Source organism: Aythya marila (genome assembly GCF_965140915.1).
Source record: "Aythya marila genome assembly, chromosome: 9".
NCBI classification, from domain to species: Eukaryota; Metazoa; Chordata; class Aves; order Anseriformes; family Anatidae; genus Aythya; species Aythya marila.
Genome location: NC_139050.1, coordinates 16,555,642 through 16,577,840, shown reverse-complemented (window position 1 = coordinate 16,577,840; position 22,199 = coordinate 16,555,642). Strand labels below are relative to the sequence as shown.

The 22,199-nt window shown below is 39.5% G+C and overlaps 1 protein-coding gene across 1 annotated transcript in view; it reads right to left on the bottom strand.

Moving 5' to 3' along the window:
• The window catches only part of PSMD1 (proteasome 26S subunit, non-ATPase 1), a 71,244-nt gene that overhangs the window by 46,802 nt on the left and 2,243 nt on the right, over positions 1-22,199 (bottom strand). Inside the window, exons 3-16 of the mRNA XM_082767025.1 lie at positions 21,186-21,259; positions 20,771-20,940; positions 19,601-19,806; positions 18,049-18,192; positions 17,002-17,228; positions 15,852-15,912; positions 14,475-14,603; positions 13,586-13,674; positions 12,843-12,921; positions 11,553-11,726; positions 10,528-10,639; positions 9,731-9,927; positions 9,059-9,154; positions 8,449-8,513 (exon numbers count right to left, since the gene is read on the bottom strand). Coding sequence (XP_082623151.1) covers positions 8,449-8,513; positions 9,059-9,154; positions 9,731-9,927; positions 10,528-10,639; positions 11,553-11,726; positions 12,843-12,921; positions 13,586-13,674; positions 14,475-14,603; positions 15,852-15,912; positions 17,002-17,228; positions 18,049-18,192; positions 19,601-19,806; positions 20,771-20,940; positions 21,186-21,259 — 1,823 coding nt within the window. The remainder of the gene's footprint in view (positions 1-8,448; positions 8,514-9,058; positions 9,155-9,730; positions 9,928-10,527; positions 10,640-11,552; positions 11,727-12,842; positions 12,922-13,585; positions 13,675-14,474; positions 14,604-15,851; positions 15,913-17,001; positions 17,229-18,048; positions 18,193-19,600; positions 19,807-20,770; positions 20,941-21,185; positions 21,260-22,199) is intronic.

Sequence of the window (22,199 nt, the reverse complement as noted above, 5' to 3'; positions counted from 1 at the left end):
TTATGTACAGCAAAAAGCTTAGGTTTTTTATCCACAGAACAGAAAGTACTAAAGATAACATGTCCTTCCAAAATTTATTTATATATATTTAATTTAAAACATATGCAAGTTCGAAACAGAGCCTGATGTAACAAATACCAGCGTGTTCCAGGAGAAAGTATTAAAAATACTTTTGTGGTACTTACAGTAATTTTGCTCCTTCCTACCCTTTTTGGAAATAGTCACTAGCCACTGAAAGTTAGGATAAGCTCTTAACTGCTCTTATACCCTTTGAGTAATCAAAATCTGTTCAACAGGATCCTGTAGTTAAAAGCCAGAATTGCTGTTTTGTTATAGCTGTGGCAGATGCCTATATCTAAAAATATTTGAGGATCAAAAGCCTTTAATTACTTAAATTAGTAGATTACTAAATTAGTAGATTACCTAGATTACTTAAAAGCTCTTAAGGGAGACAGAGTAGTAATAAAAACAAACAAACAAACAAACAAACACCACAACCCCCAAACTTCCAGGCATTTAGCTGAAATCTTTACACATCCGTATCCCACTTACACTAAAGCAGGAGTACTGGTACCAGGTAGAAGTGCAATCATGTCTATAGACATTGTGATCAAACACCAAAAAAAAGATTACATGCATTATTTGAAAAGCAGGAACCAGCCTTCATAAGGAAGAAAAAAAAGTGTCTAATGGGCACAGTACTTGAGGGGTTATTTCCCAGCAGCCGGAGAGCAAGATGCAGTCATCTTTGAAAACCCTCCTGCTTCTTAATAAATCTTTGCAGATTGAACAAAAAACTTTCATACAGTAAGCAGTAATCATCTACTTTCAGAATGAAGATAAACCTCCAATTTAAAATCCCTCATTTCTGATAATAAAGACAGCTTCTTGGGCTAAGATCACCACACTTGAATAGGAAGAAGGGGAAGGCCAGATAGGTGAGAAGGAAACCCTGCCTTTCAGAAAGACACACTGCCCCCATCTGCTGATCTCAGTGGCAACAGCTCCCAGTCCACCCAGTTTCTCAAAAAAATCTCCATCTCTTCAGAAGTTGGCAGAAACAGTGGGGAGGAAGAACTGTGAGGATTGCTTGTTGAAATCTTGCAGCTGTCCTCTCTTCTTCCCAGCAAATGTACTATTGAGCTCAAAAAACAAACACTATTTAGTGTGTTATTACAAGAACAACGGGAGGGATATCTTAAACCTGGGAAGAAAACCACTGGATTAACAATCCCACCGTCAGCAACAATTTCGATCTTTCCAGCAGAAACACCACAGATGGCTACCAGCATCTGGAAAGGGCAAGAGGTAGCTTAGTCATCTTCTGGGTGACCCTGTTCTTGTACAACCATCAATCTCCAGCGAGCAACAACAGCAGAAGTAATTTGCTTCAAGCATTCCCTAGAGAACGATACCAAAGACTCTTTATAACTTACGGTTGGACTCCAAGGAACAAAAAACCCTGAAAAGGTCTCACCCAGCAAAAATGTGCTATGTCAAGCCAGCACACACGTTTCTCAATTTTAATAACCAGAAATAGAAGGTCACCAGGTTCCAGTTACTGAATTTAGTCAGCAGCAATAGCTAAATTGAGACATAAACCTCAAAGGGACCAGTGACTAACCAAATGTCTAGCCTTCCTACCAAAAAATAAAATAAAATTCTCTGTGCACAGAAACATATCAGCTAGAGAACATGCACATTCAATTTAACATGCTAAATGTTAATGCACAAGCAATTTCTCTTTTACAAAACAAACAAGCTGAGAATTCAGGCAACAAGCCTGTAAAGTATACAGACAGAGGGAGAAGAAAGATGAAGATGGAGAACTATGAAATAAAAAGACAACACAATGTACAGAAGAGTTCTTGTTTTGGAAACTGTATCTACAAGAACAAGTATGAACAAAGACATTGCCTTCGTTAGCAAGACATGGTGAAAAATTAAAAGGGTCACTGCAAGCTACTGTAAGGAAGCACAAATTAGTTATACTGTAACTAAGGACAAAGTGTTCATACAGAACAGATGAGTGAGATGGGATAAAGACTACATTCACTACCATCATCTTGTTACACTCATTTGCACAAATATGTATTTTTAGATGCTGGTTCTGAAAGGAGAGTATTTTTATAGCTTTGAGATTCCTACATAAAGATAGCACTGTAAGTTCTAATCGATAAAAGATTTGCAGTCACTTGTTAGCAGAACACAAGACCTTTAGGGCTCATGCACTGCCCGTTTTTACCAAAAAAAGACTTGGGCAGAAAACTCAACATTCTTTTCTCTGGAGTGAAATGTTCTCAGTTCTTTCAGAATTTAGCCCATGCCAAGCCAGCCACCTGACCAGCTCTATGCCCCCTATATACTACAGGGAATAACAACTCACAGAGTACTTAGTTGAGTTTTCCTCATTATTACAGAAACCTGTAATCCAGTACATTTCACTTCCTTTTAAACAACTAGAGAACAAAGACAAAAGTTAAAGCTGATCTGTAACATGCAATCACTATGAGAAGAAATTTTACAGGAACAATGGTCAAGTATTTTGTTGCTGCTGTTCTTCTGTCAATTATTTAAAATACATTAGGAGATAGGCAGTCAGAACATTGGCTATCTAATTAAACAAAAATTAAAGCACAGACATGGACCTATCCACCTCAACAGTCTTACTAAGAGAAAAATGACAGAATTTGAAGGCTAACAGGATAAGTGCCTTCAAATTCAAGTAAAGGGAATATTGTAAAAAACTACACACCACAAAAACAAACAAGCAAAACCAACCTTTAAGCCTATTTCAACTAATCTCAACTATGGGGATATAAAACACATTTTAGGAAACCAGTCCCCACCATCCATGGTTCTGCAAGATACAAGCCTTCAGTTAAGATTCTGTCAGAAAACTTTCAGGCAGCCAGAAAAAAAATCATTCACCCCTCATCTCGTCTTCTCCATGTGCAAAACTACTCCCAACTGCATTACATCTGGCCATACTAATGCATCAAAATTCAGTTAAAAAAAAATAACCCAGTGTTAAACAGAAGTCAAGGCACTGAGAAAACAGACTGGTACCATAAAGCTGGTCACTAATACTATAATGCTGCTCACTAACAAGACAAGAGGCACACTGATTTCTTCACAGATAACATTTTCCTACACTGATTTCTTGTGGAAAAATCCACAGCACTGCAAGCTGCTTTGAGAAAGCAAAAGCATTGTTCCCTTCATCTTTTTGTAGGCTGTCCTACATAACATCAGCCTTAAAAGGTACAGTAGTGCAAGTACAATAAGCCTGGAAAGGGCATACTGAGCAACCTGGGACAACAGAGCCCAAAAACAGAGGCTGCTCGCCAGAGTTTTTCTGGCTTTGTGCATTAAAAGCTAGAACCAGGAGTCCCAGAGTTCTGTCCAGTTCTCAGGACATACTTAATACCACCATGAAGCATTAGAGTTCCTTCACCAGATTCATAAAGATGCTCATGTACTGTTGCTAAGAAGCACTCTGTTGTTTCGCTTCCCCTTTGGCTCTTTAGGTAACCATCAACACGGCAAAAACAACAGTCAGTAGAGAATTGATTTCCATATTTTTGCTTTGGCATTTGGCATCATGGTGCTTAATGTCAGTGTCAGTTCCTGTGAGGAACTGTTTTCTCCAGCTGCAAAGAGAGCCTTTTGCCCTGCAGAACAGAAGAAGCAGTTTTGTTTATTTTTTTTAAATGGGAAGCTAGTGAAAAAAATAGGAAAGACTGCTTGCTGAAATGTCCTTTTTTATTATAATTATTACTTTTAATAATTCATGTCAAACATAATTTCTCTAGCTACATATAAGAGTCCAAGCACCCAGGTATTCAAGCCCTTTCCAAGCCCTGAAAAACAACATAATTCTCTTAAAACTAACAAGCTTTTTGTTCTCCAAAGGATCCTCTTTACAAATGCTCTGGACAGGCGACAGCAATGCATTTCATTTGCAAATTCATTAAACTCTGCACAACAGATGAGCCTTTTATTCTGTTAGATGCACATCAATATTCCCTAATAAAATCCAACAGGAAGACTTTGCCATAGAAAAATAACATTAATCAACTTAACCTAATGGCTCAAAGCATCTCAGCATTTTTGATGACTTAATCTGAAACTTCGCTTGAACAGTAGTTTTAAAGGAAATTTAAGAATTTTGTGATCTGAAAATCTTCAGTAAGCTTACTATAGGCAATGTGGGTAGTATTTTTAGGCCATAAGGAGAGAATGACTTCCTGAAGGAATATTTTTGAGTTTTGAGTAGGATATAAGCAAAACTGAAAGAACTACCTCAGGCTTAAGCCAATCATTAATTTACTTATCTGCACAGGCATTCCAGTTTACAGTGGAAAGTTAAAACACTCACTGAGATTTTCAAAAGAACTCAAGTGGTACAAGGCTCTGAGCACTGGTTTCTCAAGTCAATAAAATCTCATGCATACAAATAGTCTAGAACAATGATAAAATAGCAGGTAAAGTGTTAATGCAAGATCTCTTTCTATACTATTTGAAACAAAGTATTTGTGCAATCTGATTGTACACCTACAATTTTCCTTAGAAGTTAGATTAATTTTTCCAGAAATAAGGAATTTCTCCAGAGCACTACGGTTTGGTAAGTGAAGACCAAGACATTATGTCCTACACAGCTTTCTTTCAAGTTTCAGATCTGCAGATAAAGGAGACATTTTCAAATCCAGAAAGACTTCAGTGAAAGTCCACAGCTTCCTCTAATTACAAAAAAGATTTCTGCTACTTTTAACCTGTCATTGAAAGGGGCTCCTTATTCTCCTCCACCAAGACTGAGGATGACGACAATAAAATGGGTTGGAGGGTAAACAAAAACCTTTAAATCTTTTCTACACAAGAATTGACAAGTGGATATGTTACACTACATGCCTCTTCTTCACAATTAATGCACTGAAGAAGTTCACAAGTTAGACTGACTGTTCGGCTCATATTCAGGTCCCAAGAGCTGGGTAAAGGTACGCTGCAGTAGTTGAACAAGACAGATTCTGCAAGTCTTATTTGAACAAAATACAAGCATCTGATCTGCATTTGCTTTAAAACAAATGCATTTTTTAAAATATCAAAGACCACATAAACCCAACGAACACAAAAGCAGGAAACATTTCTGTTTTGCTTGCTTCATCCTACACCGATGAACTGAAGGTAAACCACATGCAGTGCTCCACGTTTGGGCAGCCAACACCCAGTGGCTGGTACTACACCTTCCTTTTGGGACTTGCTAGAGGCTGCATTATTCCCTCTCGTGCCTTTAGCTTTTTCCTAAAGAGGAACTAACAAGGCTGCGCTAAGGCAGCAGCATCCCACAACCCGTGTGCCTCAGGGAGCTTTGTTGTAATACTCAGAGCAGCAGTAAGGTCCGGCTTCTCTGTATTTCTTATTCCCCCGAGCTTAACATCTGCTATCAGAGCAATTAAACCTTCTCACTTCATGCTTTCAAGCACTGTCTACATCGAAGTCTTCTACCTAATTGGTTCTATTTTATCCGCAGAGCTTCTAGCTCCTCATTTCATCTATAACCTGTAGGTATTTAGAAACACTGCTTCATTGCCCTAACGCGTAACAATTTAAAAATAAAGCTGACTGCATAGATCAATCACATCTCAATCTGAAATAAACATCATTTCATGATCTAAAGTAGTAAAAATTAAGATTAAAAAAATCCATTTTTATAAAGTAAAACACCAGCATTTTCTATCTCATCATAATAATAAAAAAAAAAGGCTGACCAGAAATTACAAGCATATTTAATGTTGTTTTTCAGCAGCCATGCTAAATATTTTATAAACCACTTTCATAGGAAGAAGGATTAATGTATAAGCATCAGTAATAAAGTAAAATTTGTAGTCTACGATCACAACAATCTACTGGCACAAGTGGCAGAGCTGGGAGAACAAAGACACATTACACTATCCAAGTCATTACATCACTTCTCTTCTTGCTATTTCACCACATAATTTTGTACAGCCCTGTCATCTGCACTGTCATCCCCAAATACTGCAAGCTTTTTCCATGTCTCCGTACCATTTAAAAATAATATTTTAGTTAAGTGTGTCTCCTCTAAGAGGCAGTCATTTTTGAAAAAGAGAAGAAGTTAAGTCTCAGGTTTTTATGCGATGTTATTTTGACGGTCTTACAAACTGTAAGGAAGAAGAAAGGAGGAGACAGTTTTAAACCAAGTGTCTTGCACAAGAGCATTTTCTGATAATTTAATATAGTGGCATGAAAATGCTCAGTCACAAGATATATACCCAGTACCTGTTTTTTGTATGGCACTAACCAAAGACAGAAAAAAAGGTACACCAAGTCCTAGAGCTTTCGTTTTGATGCCCAGTCTACAGATCTGTGACTGCTTCTGAGTAGTCAAGAACAAGTAAAGCAAGACTGCTGTCAAGTAAGCTTTAATTCTATATACACGAATCCCTGGAAAGCTTTAGGGAGCCCTAGAACAGAAAAAGGAAGCTAGCTTTGTGCTATATGAACATAATGTATTCTCTCATGGTTGCTACTGCGTTGCTCCTAGAGCACCACGTCTGCAGACATTCACACATCCAAGCGAGCACTCATCCAACCTTTAGTTTTAGACCTTTACTACTTCAGACCAAAGTTTTAGACCTTTTCTACCAACCAATGTGGACACTGGAATTGAATTTACAAGGAAATATTTCTCCCTGTTATGCAAGAAGGTTTTGGACTGTACCCCTCCATAACAGGAAGAAAAGAGGCAGGATAAGATCTGAATCACTGCGGAGCAGCTTTAAGAGTCAAAAGTTACTGCCATGTATTTCCTCATTGCTGACCATGAAGAAAACAGGCCCAGAACTATCTTGTAAAATTCATACCTTAGGGCAACTTATGTAGACATAGCATAATGCTGTATGTGCAAACAGAACAGGACAGGGGTAATATGAGGTTTCAGATTTCCACGTACCTGGCTAGATTTTAACTACCTAAGGCCCTGCTTTCCTCATTCATTTAAAGAGAAAACCTGAAGAAGCAGACAGGCACTTAGTGCTCCAACAAAATGCCACTACTTGGTAAATGGTGGAGCTCAAAGCCCAGACAGCTTCTTATTTTGGTAGGAAGCTATACATGTCCAGTTATGTCTTGCATTTGTTGAAAAGAACAATGGTATTGATTCAGAGATCAAAAGTGCTTTGTCACAACCTGTTTGGAAGAAAAAGATTCCTGAAACTATGGAAGGCCTGTGTGGAATTTTCCTTCTGTACACAGATGCAGAAGTCAGTTTAACAGACCCTTTGGCTTCAGGAGAGACACAGAGGAATGATCTGGGCTCATGAAACCAAGCAGAAGCTCTTGAGAGACGCCTGCTGACCACAAAAAGAATTAATTCTGCTTGTAAAATACATTAAATTTCAACTTTCAGATAAAACAGAATGGAGTAATTTCTACATGAGAAACAACTTGGTTAATGACAAATTGGCTGGTGGCATCAGTAACCTGGTTTTCCCAAACCATCTTTAAGCACCTGTTACTATCTTGCTTTTTTCAGAAGAATTTATGTACTGCTACTAACCCAAAGAACACAAAGATTTTAGAAAATATCCATTGAAAATTACACCCCTGGACCCCAGTATGCACTACCACCTCTCAGACATACTCAAAGGCTACTGCCTGGCTCAATGCTCAGCCTATGCAAATTCCTGTATTAACAGATAAAGACATGGTTTAGTACTTGGGGAGCTTTCCAATTCCCCCAATCTGATCAAAAACCCAAAGCAACCTCCCCTTTCTCCCAGATACACATACAAAAAAACCCACACAACTTCTTACCTAGGGAACCGTAGAGCACTACTACAAAAATACCAGTGCACTCACAGATTTTTACTTTAGACAATCAAAGCAAACATCAAAATCAGTTTGTAGTGGGGCTGCCATTACCACAATGTAAGCCCAGTAACCTGTCAGGGTTTAACAGGGGATGTTTAAAAAAACAACAGCAAAAAAATGCAGGCTATTTCAACATCCTTCTTCATGTTAGTTTTACCAAGTCACAATCTCCAGGAACATTTTAGCAATTAGGTAGGCATGTTTGTCTGATCAGCACAGCTTTTAGGATGCCTGGCACAAGCACTGTATATTTAATTTTTAATCAACTCTCAATCTTGCAAATATTAATTTTTCATTCTGTTTGTCATCTTAATTGTTTGACTAGAGTTAGATGAAGTTGGAAGTCCGGAAACCTGCTAAAAGGCTCATTAAGCATCTACTGAACATTTGAGAAGGCTCCTATTTTGGACCCAGTTTTAATTCTCAATTTTTTGATATTTTTTAACCTTCACTCAGCTAGCAATTGAGTTATTCAATGCCAGCAATAGCGTACACATTTCCTGAAAAGAACAGGCACCAAATCAAAAGCTGCGGAAGTGACCAAAAAAGATACTGTACCTGAATAAAATGAAACCAAGCGACTCAACAGCTGCACGCCTCACATCATCGTTCACATCACTTACCTACAAGGTGGAAAACAGGATATTCAGAATATAGTTATAACACTTGAGGACTCTGCAACATTTTGGATGAGTTGTCAGGCACACAGGTCAATCAGGAAGACAGATGTTTACAGAAAGGAAGGTAACAATCATGGTAAACCTTAGCTAAAACAGCTTTGCTTTGGTTCACATACTGTGGCTGGAAGCTTATCAAAGAGGAGGCAGACCCCATCTTTTAAGGCTTAAGTTGTTTTTTTTCCTCCAGCCCGTCATTATGCAGACCATTCACTGCAAACTCATTACCAATTACCTGAGAATCAAGTTTTATTTTTTTTAATAGATTCCTTTTTGTGATACCAGATTCTCTACCTGTATGTCTACTTATTCTAATACCAGAAGAAGAACCTACTATTTCTACTCCCAGTATTAAAGAAAGCTTTCATTACTTTACTTTCTCTGATTTGGACCAGAACATTAACACTGCAGACGCAAAGCCTGCCAAAGCAATGTCCTTACTCTCTCACCACTGATGTCTTACTATGTGTTCCTAAGACCCCAGTACTTACAGCCACATGCAGCAGGCGTCTGATAGCCTTGTTGTTCCCTGAGCCACAGTATGCCATAGCAACTGTGTACATGCCAGAACGACGGAGAATCGGATCCTGGAAGAGAAAGTGTCAATATTTAACATATATCCTATCAGACTCAGTAATTCCAAATACAAATCTGTTCCTCTCTTGGGCTTGTAAGCTGCAAGCAGGCAGCCTCTGTGCTTTATTGTTTATTATGGATGAATAACAGAACAATTCCCAAAGCAGGATATGTCATCTACCTATTTCAGTGGGCCAGAAAGTTGCTATGACACAGATGCCAAAGAGCATCAGGTAGATGTGTTACTCTGCTTCATATTCATTATTTGCTTTTGAACACTATTAGATCCTCATGAGCGAACCATCCACAGTCAGCCTCGTCTGTTTTTAACCATTACATCCTGTTATGCCCTTTGGTGCTCTGTTACAGAGGCTGAGTATCACACAAAGGAAATATTAAGACTAAGCACCATTGTTCCTGTATTTTTGATCAGGAGAAAGCAATGTGTGAAACACACCCACTTTAATTCTATGTAAGAACCTCCCTGGGATGAAATAGCCAACCCACCACAGCTTGAATTTTCAGAAAAGAACAGCGGATCACCTGCATAACAAAAGGACCTGGGATTAAGACACAGCTAAACTCACCTTATCTCTGCAGAGACTCTCAATGAGAGCATCTGCCTCCTCCATTCTCCCATACATCACCAGAGCAATTCCAACAGCAAGGCCTCGCAAAATCTTTTCATGCTGGGTTTCCTGTGCGTAGCCGACCATGTCCTCAATTGCCTGAGCATTTTTAGATCCCAGCATAACCAGTCCCAGTGCCAGGCCAGCTGCTTCACCTGCACAGCACAGAAAAACAGAATCCAGCAAACTCAGCTCCTAAAAGCAGTAAATATTACACAGGATAGAGGCCAACAGGTCACTTCAACGTCACCATACACAGCAACCCCAGTATTCACAGACAACTGTGCTTGTAAAGATAACCCACCAGCCACGAGTTAGTGCCCTCCCCCTCCAAGTTCCAATTTATCTTCGTAGGCCAACAGCTGCTCAGATAATTTTCCTGCAAACCCCAAGCTATGCAGCAGTAGCCCTTCAGAAGCTTCTCAGTCAAAAAAAGGGCACATGGCTCTGGAGATCAACTACACTGAATAAAAAACATATGACAAAGTTAAGAATAGAGCAAAATAAGAGACTGTCTAAAGACCTACCATATCTTACTAACAATTGGAACAGTGCCAAAGACCAGTCCTGACAGGACCTCTGACCATTACTACCACTTAACTAAAGAATCATGCTGATCAGGAAAAGGTTAGCTAATAAAACACAGCTAAGGCAACCCAGAAAATTGATCTATGTTGCTAACAGAAGACTTAGAAAAAAAACAGATGCCTGATAAGGCCTCAGATGGTTATCTGCTTTGAAAGCTGAACATTTACCTGTCACTGCATCATCCTGGTATAGATTTGTTTTCAGCAAATCGTACACATCTTGACGTGCCGTCCCCATGGCAGCAAGACCTAAACCCAAGCTGCCACCATGTCGGACAATCTAGAGAGAAGCATATGCAAGTTGAGTCATCATAAAACAGTAACAACATGGCTTCAGTTGAAGCAGATGTCTTTCTAGCAATATAAACCTGCAAACTTTTAACCCCAAACCACCCATTATGATCTCCTGACCTGTCAGAAAAGCCTCTTTTACCTTTTAAGGCAGTAACTGATTAGAAGGAAAGAAGCTAGATTAAAAGCAGCAGTTCAAAGCCCATAACGAGTGTCAGAAGCTTTCCACATAGCACGTGAGACTTTAATACCTTTAAGCTCTTTCCCCCCACTGCGTGACTTATGTAGTACCACAAAGCTGTACCATACATAAAAATTGCTGCCCAGTAATAGCATTTAAATAGAAAGGTAAATCAGTACCCACTTAAATTGGACCTCCCCTCTTGTTCTAACTGGATATCGGAAAAGTACTACACTCGCAATAAGATGAGTGGGATCCATTCACAGTATTTTCAAAGATACAGTCTGAAATTCCCAAAAGAAAATAAAGGAACATGCTGGGAGAAATACTAATTGATTTAAACTTTAAAGGAGGCTTTTTGTAGTGGTCTATAAACGTTAAGTGGGGAAGGAAAGCACGTTTTTTGTGTAAAATGCATTCAAACCTACAGGGAGGCAGAAGCATTTTGTGGCTTATTCCTTTGACAGCTAAGCCATAAACAGTAATGGTACTTTAGCACTGGAGGTCTACTAGCAGAACAAATAAGATAATTAAGTAGTAAGAAAATGAAGCTAGATTCACTGTCATTAACATAAAAACTTCCTAAAAACCTTACTTAAATTGTTAGCAAAAGGTTGCTAAAACCCATAGGAAGTCACAGACTTAGTTACTTCTAAACCGGCTAGCACCCTTCTGGACATTCCCCAAAAAATCAAGGTTTATTACCAAACCCAGTACGTACATCATTACTGGCATTCTTCAGCTGGTTCAGCAAATAGTCAATGATGTCACCACCATGGTTAGCATGAATGAGACCCAAGGCATAGAGGCCTCCACCCTCCTGGTAGGCTGATCCCGGCGAGGTGTCCTTGGGTAGGTACGTTGCCATTAGCTGAAGTGCTTCTTTCTCATGACCCTGCATGTCCAGAGTCCAGCAGAAAGGGAAAATAGAGAGAATTGAAAGGTGAAAAAACAGTGGATGCAAACACTTTGCAATAACATTTAAACAATATTTAAATAAGTCAGGAGAAAACTTGTCATAGCCATTGCTTTACTTTCTTCACAAAAAGTTAGCCTTTCAGTGCTGTATGATTAGCAAAGAATACTTCAGTACTGAGATTTTATCCAACCCAGAACAGGAGTATGCATCAATCACTTGATCACTGATCTAAATCAAGGACAAATTTGGCCAGAAGCTACACTGATTCACTCACTAGAGAACCTCAGCAAAAATCAAGACACAAAACCATTACAAAGACTTCTTGCTATTTCAAAAAAGCCCTAAATATACCCTCTCCTTGAATGAATTTGAAGAAAGCAATTTCTTAGTTCACCATTGAAACTTTCCAAAACTTACTAGCAGTGAGAATTCTGGTCCTGTCACAAGGCCAGAAAATAGACCTAATATACACCTGCAATTTTAATAGCTAGAAATTACTGATTCCCTGCAATTGGCAAAGGAAGAGAAGATCTATGAATAAAGTTTAGGAAAAAAGACATCTGCTCTAATGCTGCAGTACCAAGAAAGCCATCCAGCTTTCGTCAGCCTAGCCTAACTCCTCAGCTAACTCCTTTATCCCAAAGCATTCAACACAAGACATGTGCAATCTATCAGAATAAAGGTATTTAAATCTTTTCAGCAAGAGACTCTTCCCGCTCAGTATCCCTGAGAGATGTTTTGTCCACCAGGGAAAAGGCTTAACTGGGTACATCCATTAAGTTGATCACAACACTCATTCGTAAGCTACTGAGTTCTGACTGCAGTTGAAGGCTCTCTCCTTAAGCTATGTTACCCAATCCCCTTCTCACCATCAGCAAAATACACTTTGAACTAGATGAGATATTTAGCATGTTGGATTTGATAAAGCAGAGCTTTTCTTCGGGTCAAAGACACAAGCTATGTTATGGCTGTGCCTCATAACAGACTAGGTTAACTGAAGTACAGGCATAATTCAGAATCCCCCCTTCAATGTTCTCTACATCGAGAAATAAATCTCTCCTACTGAACAGAAGGGAATGAATGCAACTTTACCTTGTGTATAACACCCAAGCTGGCAGTAGCAGTAAACTTAGCCCAATTAGTGGCCCTGGCCAGCCACTCCAAATTGTCTCTGTAAGACAAAAAGATACAGGTTAGGTAATTTTGCACACAGCCCATTCCTCACTCTGCAAGCAATGTTTCACAGCATTAAAGATTGCTTTCACACCAGAAAACAGTTTCAGAAGGCAAGACGGCTAACTATAATTACACTTTGTACCTCTCTCCCCTTCATCAGTCCGGCTGTTTGGCTGGCAGGAGTCAAGTTCCCACATAGCAGGGATCTCAGTGAAGGATGGAGAACAGTCAGTCAATAAGCAGCCTGTTAGCTTTGTGGGAGAAACCTGAGCAGAGTTTCTGGTGTTTTCCTCAATTTCCTGGGAAGGTCACTCCTGACATTTCCCTTCCCAGAGTCATTCATTGAGAGACAGTGTCAGTCTCCACCAAAGAAGATACATCACCATCTCAGAAATTCTCCAACTAGTAAACAAGGAGAACAAATTCCAAACCCTCCAAACTGCTCATGTGGTTACCATCCCAATAAAGCCTATTTGTGAGGACAGAGAAAAGTAAACAATTCCAGCTTCTTCTTTCTATCCTCAACTTAGCTTTCAGACCTTTTTACATTCTAAGCCCAGAGTTCTGCAGCCACTCATTAAAACTATCAGGCTAAGTAGGGCAACAATGCTGTTTATACACTTCTAAATAATACCGGGTCTTCCTTGCCATGGATTTACCTAAGGAACTGGTCACTGGTTGTACCACAGTGCATAAAGGAGTTTGCTATAACCGTTGCTGTGTGACACACGGAATTCCGCACTGCATCCTGAAAGAACAGAAACAAACAGTATCACAGCCAGCCAAAGACATGCCCCAGGTCACTTAACAAGCTTGCCAGTACACTAGAAAAATGAGTTGTAATTAGACTCAATTTAACCAGCAATTTCCCTTTAATCAGGGTTAATAGATTGTTAATACACTCTAATATATCCTCAACCCATCTTTCCAGTGCAAATCTATCCTCTCTATGAGTTTCTGTCAGAGGCACGATTGCTTCAATTACAGCTTAACAGAAGAATCCCACTTCTGGTTTTCCAAACCAAGCATTGCAGTGCACGCTGCTGACTTTTTCAAGCCATCCCTCAGCCGCTACACAGGATGACTCCAAAGCACTTAACAAGCAGATGGAAATGCTTTTCCGATATGCTTAAAGTACCTCCTGAAATAGATGAGCCCACTGACAATCATCCCCTACCATTTTTGCCAATGACATGCATCTCATTTCATTTCACATATAAAAAAAAAAAAAAAAAAAAACACTTCCTGTAGTTTCTAATAATCTTTCAGCTTAACAGAAGGAGTTTGATTTACCTGTAACTTATTTGCCCATCTTTGAACAACACATTCCAAAACAAAATCAGTTACTCAGTTTACTAGCACTACCCAGGGTCACAGGTTCAAGTTATAAACGTTAATGTATTATGACTAAAACACAGATTTGTGTCCTCAAAACGGAGGGAGGTCATGCTAAGACAATAAGATGCTGTATTGACCACATTGCTGTTACTTTACAAATCTAAGATGAATCAGATGAATCCAAGACAACCAATTTACAAAGCCTCTTACCTTTGTGTTTTTGAGGATCATGAGGTCCGTATTGTTGTTTCGTATTAAAAACTGAAGATGTAACTCAATGGCCATTTCCCCACTTAAAATTTTAATCATTTTTGAGATCTGGTCCTTAGGCTCTGGGTTCTTTACATATAAGCAAAGAGAAAAAGAAAAGTGAGAACCTAATTAAAGCTCTGAGAAAACACAGTTCATGAAAAGCCACTCTGATATGTTCCCATCACCGCATTCCAAAATCTCACAGGTTTAGGGACACAAGGGACATTGTTGCCCAAGCCCAAGGACTTTGTTTAGAACAGCAGCTAGTAGAATTCATTCTAGGATTCTCTAATACACTCATCTTCCAGAGCCCTTCAAGAAAGACTCCCCCTTCCCCACTGTGGAACAGTTTCCACAACTTAAGTCCCAGCTGAAGTACCTTTTGAGAAGGATGTAAAGTACATTGCTGCTCTCTGGCATTACTTTAGTGGTCAGAGATCAGCCAAACATAAGTAGTTCAGCCCTTAAACTAATCCTCTCAATTATTTCTTTGTAGTTAGTATTCTGTATTGTGGAAGATTAAGCTCAAGAATGTTTCTGGCCCCAAAGATCATTTTTATGTGCTTATCCCTCAGCACAGTCAGAAATGCCAACTCAGCAGAAACTGATTCAAGACACCTTAACTACACAAAAGCACTGTTTACAGGTTCCTTGATGAGGCAAGAAAATTCACCCCTTTTGTTTTCCTCACAGAATATAACTTCAAGAAAACAATTCAGTTTGCCCTTGAGTAAAACATTATCCTTTTTAACTGATCTGCAAGAATCTCTCAAAGATTCCCAAGTCTAGTTTGCAAAAATGCGACTTGGGAAGGTGAAAAAACAGCTTGTCTTGGGTTTTATTTCCTTCTCAGGTAGCATTTCCTTTTCTCAGGATCAGAATTGCGTTAGCTATGCATAAAATGGTGAAATGCAATTGCACGTGCATGTCAGAAGTGAACTTGCTTTCTTCAGTACTTGGGAAAAGAATCTGAACAAAAGGATTCCACTGAGGAAGACAGCCACCATCCGTCAAATTTCAGGCTCTTTCTTCTAGCAGTTAGTTATTTCAAAAAAAAAAAAAAAAAAAGCAAAGACATAACCCAGCTCCTTCGTTTTTTTTCTCCCCTTTTCTGGGCTCAGCACTACCTGCTGAAATTACTTAATTCCTCCAGTTTTCAGTATCTCAACTGTTGGACTTTTATATTGTCAGTTACTTTGTCCTCAGAGATTGTCACCTTGACTCCCAGCAAAACAGAAGTGAAATTACTTTTCATTAGGTGAACCAATCCAACAACTGCAGGTTCTAACACATAAGAACTATTAAGCAAGGCACATTTTTGGAAACGACACTCACAACTTCTGCAGACTTCCCTGCACAGCTGCTTCCTGGTTTCTCTTCTGCTTCCATAGCATCACTGAAAAAGAATAGAAATGCAACCCAGTTCATCACTCAGAGCTAGCCAAGTACTGTAATTATGGCTAAACACTATTCTGAAACAGTAGTCCAGGATTTGGAGATGACAGCTGAAAATAACAGGACTTTGACAATACAAGGGCTGTCTTTCTGGAGGTCATTGCTGAGAAGCAAACTCAACAGTTCAGTTGCCAGGAGACTTGAAGACAAAGGCCTGGAAATCCCCACCCTCCAACTCCATCCAGAGAGGCAAAAAAAAAGAGATGCTGGTATGGAAGGAACAGGCAGAGACAAGTGAGAAAACAGGGTCAACAACCAGGCAGCATGGGTAATTATGTCCTCACCCAAAAGCCTTGAGCTCATCACTATTAAGATAAACACTAGAGCATTGAAATGGAAACAAAAGTTGTTAAGCTGCTGTTAGCATCTTGTCCTAATGCTTCAAAGAGGGATTTATCAATTACTTTGTGCCTTGGCTTTTATTCTCTCTTCTTCTCTAGTGAAATAATGCTTGTTATATCCATATTGCTGATTTATAAGCTTTTTGAATGAGCTCCTCACAACTACATAAGCTCTCGCACTTAGCCAGCCTTGATCTAGGCAGCATTTTCCATCACACATTGTCAAAGATAGTGCAGGGGTCAGGCTGCACACAGCCATGACAGCTCTGGAGCAATACTACAATATCATCTATGAACTCTTCACAGAAGCAGGCATGAGAACAGCTACAATCTGAAGCAAAACCCACAACTTTTTGCTCACACCCACTACTTTCTTAGCCCTACCAACTTCTACGAAGACCATACAACATCAGAGCACTCCAGAGCAACTCGCACTATAGCTTAATTCATTACTGCTCATTAGCTGAGCTACTCGAGCCACACAAGTGCACCATGCTTGCATCAACTGCACAGGAAATGCACTTTCTCAAAGAGTGGATTCTGGTAACATTCAATTTTATGTTTATTTCCCTAACTTAAATGGAATAACTCAACTGCTTGGAATGGAGAGCCATACACAGAACAACAGGCTCCACCAGAGCAGGACTGTAACTGAACAATTCTGCCTTTTCTCAAGCCAATTCCCCCACCTGTCTTTCTCTGATCCAGGGACAGTGCCAGTGTTGGTGGATCCAGGCACAGAGGCAATGGGAGTTCCGACAGTGCGGAGATTCTGGATCACAGAGGACAAGAACTGCTGGCTAGCACTTTCATACAGATCAAAGCAAATTTGGTAGGCCATGAGGAGGTTATCTTCCTTCACCAGTTTTTCCAAGATGTCGCTTACAGCCTGTGGGTCATCCAGGAATATCAGGCACTGAGGGAAAGGAAGGGAAACAGAAAAGAAAAATCAGAAGACATCATCTACTTCAGAATGAAAAAGAAACACAATGTGAGGCCACAATCCATTTTCCCTTTTGCCTGATCTGCTGCTTCTATGGAGCACCTCTTCAGAGAAAGGACCATTCCCTCTCTCTCATAGGAGATAAGAATCTTCAAAGAGTTTTCACAGGTCAGTTTAAAAGCAAGACCAAGCGTTACAAATTCAAGACGCACCATTCAAGCTTTTCTATTTATTCAGCTTTATCTTTGGAAACTGACCATGTTATCCTACTAAACACAAATTTCCAAAGCACATTAAAGTATCAGTCATTTTGTACGGTTGTCTCAGCTAAAATGCAACAGGAGTAACACTCCTAAGTCATGTGTACATCGCATCCCAATATTGTCAAATGCTTGAGAATCTGAGTAATTTGGTATCTGGTTGTTTGAATACATTCAGACAACAGCTTATAAAAAAAAAAAACAGTTGTTTTTTGGAGGAATAAATAAAATTCCAAACTGTGAAGCTGCTATCTGATCCTCCCTACAGAAGCTTAAAATAATCAGCCATCTGTGTCTCCAAACTGCCTTTGAACGTTTCACTATTAATTGATCAAGTGTACAGTATTTCCATCGCTTCTTTCATGTTGATTTCGTTAGTACATACACTTTAATTACTCAACCAGGAAAAAGTATTTCATTTAATTGAAAAAAAAAAACAAACAAAAAACAACAGATCACAGATGTATTTGAATTGACATCTACAAGAACAACAACTGCTGAGTGATCTTTAAACAGCACTCTGAGAAGTTTACCTGGCACACGTTGATGAAGTCTGGTTTCTCTAGATTCATGTAGATTTTAACTAGAACTCTCAAGACTTTATTACGGAACTGTTTATTTTGCATCAGAGACATGCAGAGCTTCAAGCTGTAGGCTAGCATCCCAGGAACATCATTCTGAAACAAAAGTCAGAGATATGAAGTTTAGGTTTGGATTGACAAGAAAGGATTTAGAGATTGAGATAAAGCTACCTTCTTTCCATTTTAAAAAGCAGAGAAGACACACACACATAAAACTTCACACTTTCCCTTTTCAGAAAAATCTCTGCAGAAGACCCATCTTTAGAAAAGCTTATATACTGGTATATTGCAATGTAAAGAAAAAAAATACTACCAGAAAAGTATGGGAAAAATATACAATTCAGCAGTTAAATTGAGTCTTTAATTTAGATCTAAAATACGCAAAAGATTAATTCAAAAGTTTGATACTTATTTCCCCCTCTTCGCCTTTCCTGCTTGCTTTCCTGATGAAATTCACTGCATTAACATAAAATGTCAGCAAACCGAACTGTGAATCAAGAAAATATCTCCAACACACCTGTTTCTTGCTAGAGACTGAGAAACAGATTTCATACTAGACTTCAGAAAAGCAGTTTGAAATGAGTGATTTGTAATAGGCAATGAAGTTAGTAAATGCATAGCACATTAAAGGGAACAAGGAAAGCAAGACAGATGCCTGATGATTATCACTCCCAAATACAGAAATAGGAGACATCCAAGAATACTGGAAAGCTCTAAATTATACCACTTCTTAGTTTAAAGGATTTACTTGTTCTGGCATACGACTGAGGCACTGCAGCACAACAAGATGAGACATACTCACAGAATTACTGCAAATGACTACAGGCATGCTTCTCTTAATGCTATGTCTTGGTAAAACGATTTATCTTAAACCCTCAACGAGACACGTTAAACAGACTGTATTGCCCTGCAGCCAGGGTGGACTAAGTTTGCACATGGCCATTTTCTAAGAATTAGAGCACCTCACCCAGCAACTGGATATTATTTATTATCATGCTGTTTTTTTTTAATTATTATTATTAACCTGCCATACATAAATCACTTACCTATCCCTAAAGATCCCTTCTACTGAATCACAGCAGATGACAGGCACAACAAAATACAAGTTCTTCTTACGTTTGGCCAGACCTACATTCTGCTTAGCCCAGTATCATCTCTGCTAGTAGCTGACAAGTAATACCTAAAGCAAACATCCAGGCTTTCTGGGAATTTTCCCCCAGCAGCTTGCAGCTCAGCAGTTTTTTTAAGCCAGTGGTCTCTTTATAATGGATTAATGATAGTCTTGAGCAGCTTTGTCTTTCATGAACATGTTGAAGTGAACCCCCTGCCCCAACTCACTCCCCTTCACAAAAACTGCATAAACTCTTCCCCCAGCTTTCATCTCTTATCTTGCCCACACAAAACAGTTCAAGTTCCAAAGCAACACAGATCTTGCACTTCGCTTCTGGATCCATGCCTGGAAAAGCCTAGCTGCATGTATGCACATCCTGTCTCTTGCACGTACCGATTCAAGGATTGTTTTCTCAAAGATGTCCAGCCTGCGCGTCTCGAGTGCAATGCCAATTGCCTGCTTGTACTTGTGGTCATCCAAGCATCGCTGGAACATTTTGTTCACTATCCCTTCTAGCCTTTCATCGACAGGTTTCTTCTCCCCTTCCGGCAGCTCCGCGTTCTCCACACACTGCTTGGTATAGTGGTCGATACATTTTGCTGAAAAGATATTAAACAAATATAGGGGAACAAATGTCAGCTTCCTAGATGTTTGCAGTTTTCACATAGGTTGGAAAACAGAGACCAGTTGAGGGTCTACCTAAAATTCAATCCTAGCCAGCATATCAGTTTATTCTAAACTAGGTAACCTGGTGCTCACCACGCTGGTCTTTTTATCTGAAAGGCGTGTGCGTACACGCATTCAACCAGCGAAACACAATGTATAGGAAACTGCATGAAGATGAGGCACAAGAGCTATTTGTGCAATCAAAGACACAAATGTTAGTGGAAGATGCTTACCTCTCCTAAGAAACTCTCATTTTAGCACTGAAACCAATAAGTTATTTTTAAAATGGAGCCAAGGACATGTTCTTTGTTCAAACAGCAGGATATTTTAAATAAATGCACAAACAGCAGTAGGAGGCTTCCCAGATCCATTTTAAGCATTAGCTGGGGAGACTGAAAGCCAGCCCTTGTCCATCAAAACCTCTCAAGGGCAACTGATACAAGTGGTCAATACTTTAAAAAAAAAAAACTTTTACCTTATGCATGACCTGCTATTTTGTTTAAGGGGGGAGCAATAAAATTGTACCCCTCAGGTGTGCAGCTAGTTTTATTAGCTGATTACTTCCAAGGTTATGCTGACATTAACAATGACATCAGAACACAAATGAGAGAAGGGAAAACACACAAGCAAAGCAATTTTGGGGTGAAGAACTTGCAGTGAGATAACAGCTAAGAATAGGAAAAGATTGCCAGAACTCCCAAATGAGTACTATAAAAAAATCCCAAAGCAGATGGGAAACAACGCAAAAATAAAATGGATAAATGTAGCTGCAGCATTAGTTTGAATGAATATAAGAGGAAGAGGAATATGGAGAAAAGCAGCTAAAGAAGTGAAATCTCTAAATTGCAGAAGTTTTGGCAACACAAGAGCTTTTCTTTTACAGAAGCAGTTGCTTACCAATGATCGTCTCCACATATTCTGAGTTGTCATTGACGTTGAAGAGGTCACCTGCTCCCAGGGCATAGTTCAGCGATTCCTCAAAAGCTCCCAGGTGGTAAAACACTTTGGAAGCAACTAAAGCAGCAAACTGCCGGCTCCGGAAGCCCTCATCTTCATAGAGAACTTCACTGAAAAGAAGAGAAGGAAGAGCATCAACTCTCTGCCCAGTCCTCTTAAGGCCACATAACAACTTGACTGAACTTTCATCTTTGGGACCACAGCACCAAGCCCACATCCACTTCAATTAGGGCTTTCCTGGATGTATGAGGCTAAATTCTATATTCGCCAGTATCAAGCAAGGAAAACTGCATCCATTTATATCTCATATTGTTTTAAAACAGCACACCCTGCAGTAGTGAGCATTTACTCTTACATTTTGTCCACTGACTCGGAGATTTCTGCCCAGAAGTCATTGACAACAGCATTCAGCTTGTGAAGAGCAAACTCCTACATGGAAAAAAAAAAGTCATATTACGTTAAAAAAAATGCATTTATTACCTTACCTTGATAAAAATGATATGTGAACTAAGACTAATATGATAAGAACTGACCCACTTAAATATCACATTCTATTTGAAAAGATCTTTGTAAACATTCACTCATCTTTGTAACTCCTTTGCAAAGGGCTGCTCTAAGGCAGAGAGCCCTGATGCCCCTTCCCATGGTCTCTTGGTGATGACAAATTGGCTAAAAATGACTGACAGCTGAAATTCCTAAAAATATAAAGTTTTCAAAGCATTTGTGGCAACTTCAGCGCGGCACACAGAACTCTGGCTGTGGTCTACACCAGCCATCACCGTTAATTTGGACACTGCGCTTTGGCAGCTGAACGATGTCCAGACTAGAATCAGCCCACCTGCAATCAGCTCGGAGCAAAAGCAGGGCTTATTCAGACCTACCGCCACCTATAACTGTTTCCAAGTGAAATATTCAGGGGATTGCCAATATTGTAAGATGGATCTCCCCCTTCTAAAATCAGTACATCACCACTCTGGGTGTTCAGTGTTGTCCTATGGATTCATACACTGTGGATAGCAGAGCTCTGATTGCTGTTCCCTTCTGCTACCACCGTGGTTTTCTTTCAAGAGAAAACCAGATGTGATTATTGTTTTACACATCTCCAACTGTGCTACAAATTTGATATTATTCAGCTGTGAATTTTACACAGTCAGAACGCAGCCTCTGGCACGCGTGTGAGTAACCAATTTCCATTACCATCAGAGAACTGGGAGCTTCGGCAAAGCTCCAGGTTGCTCCATGTTCAGAAGAAGGAAGTCTGCCATCTGTTACCACGTTATTTAAGCCTTTTCTTTCAGCTTTCAGGCTGGATATGATTTGTTGCTGTCCAACCGTTACAGTTACTGAGATCCAATCACTTCTGATTGGC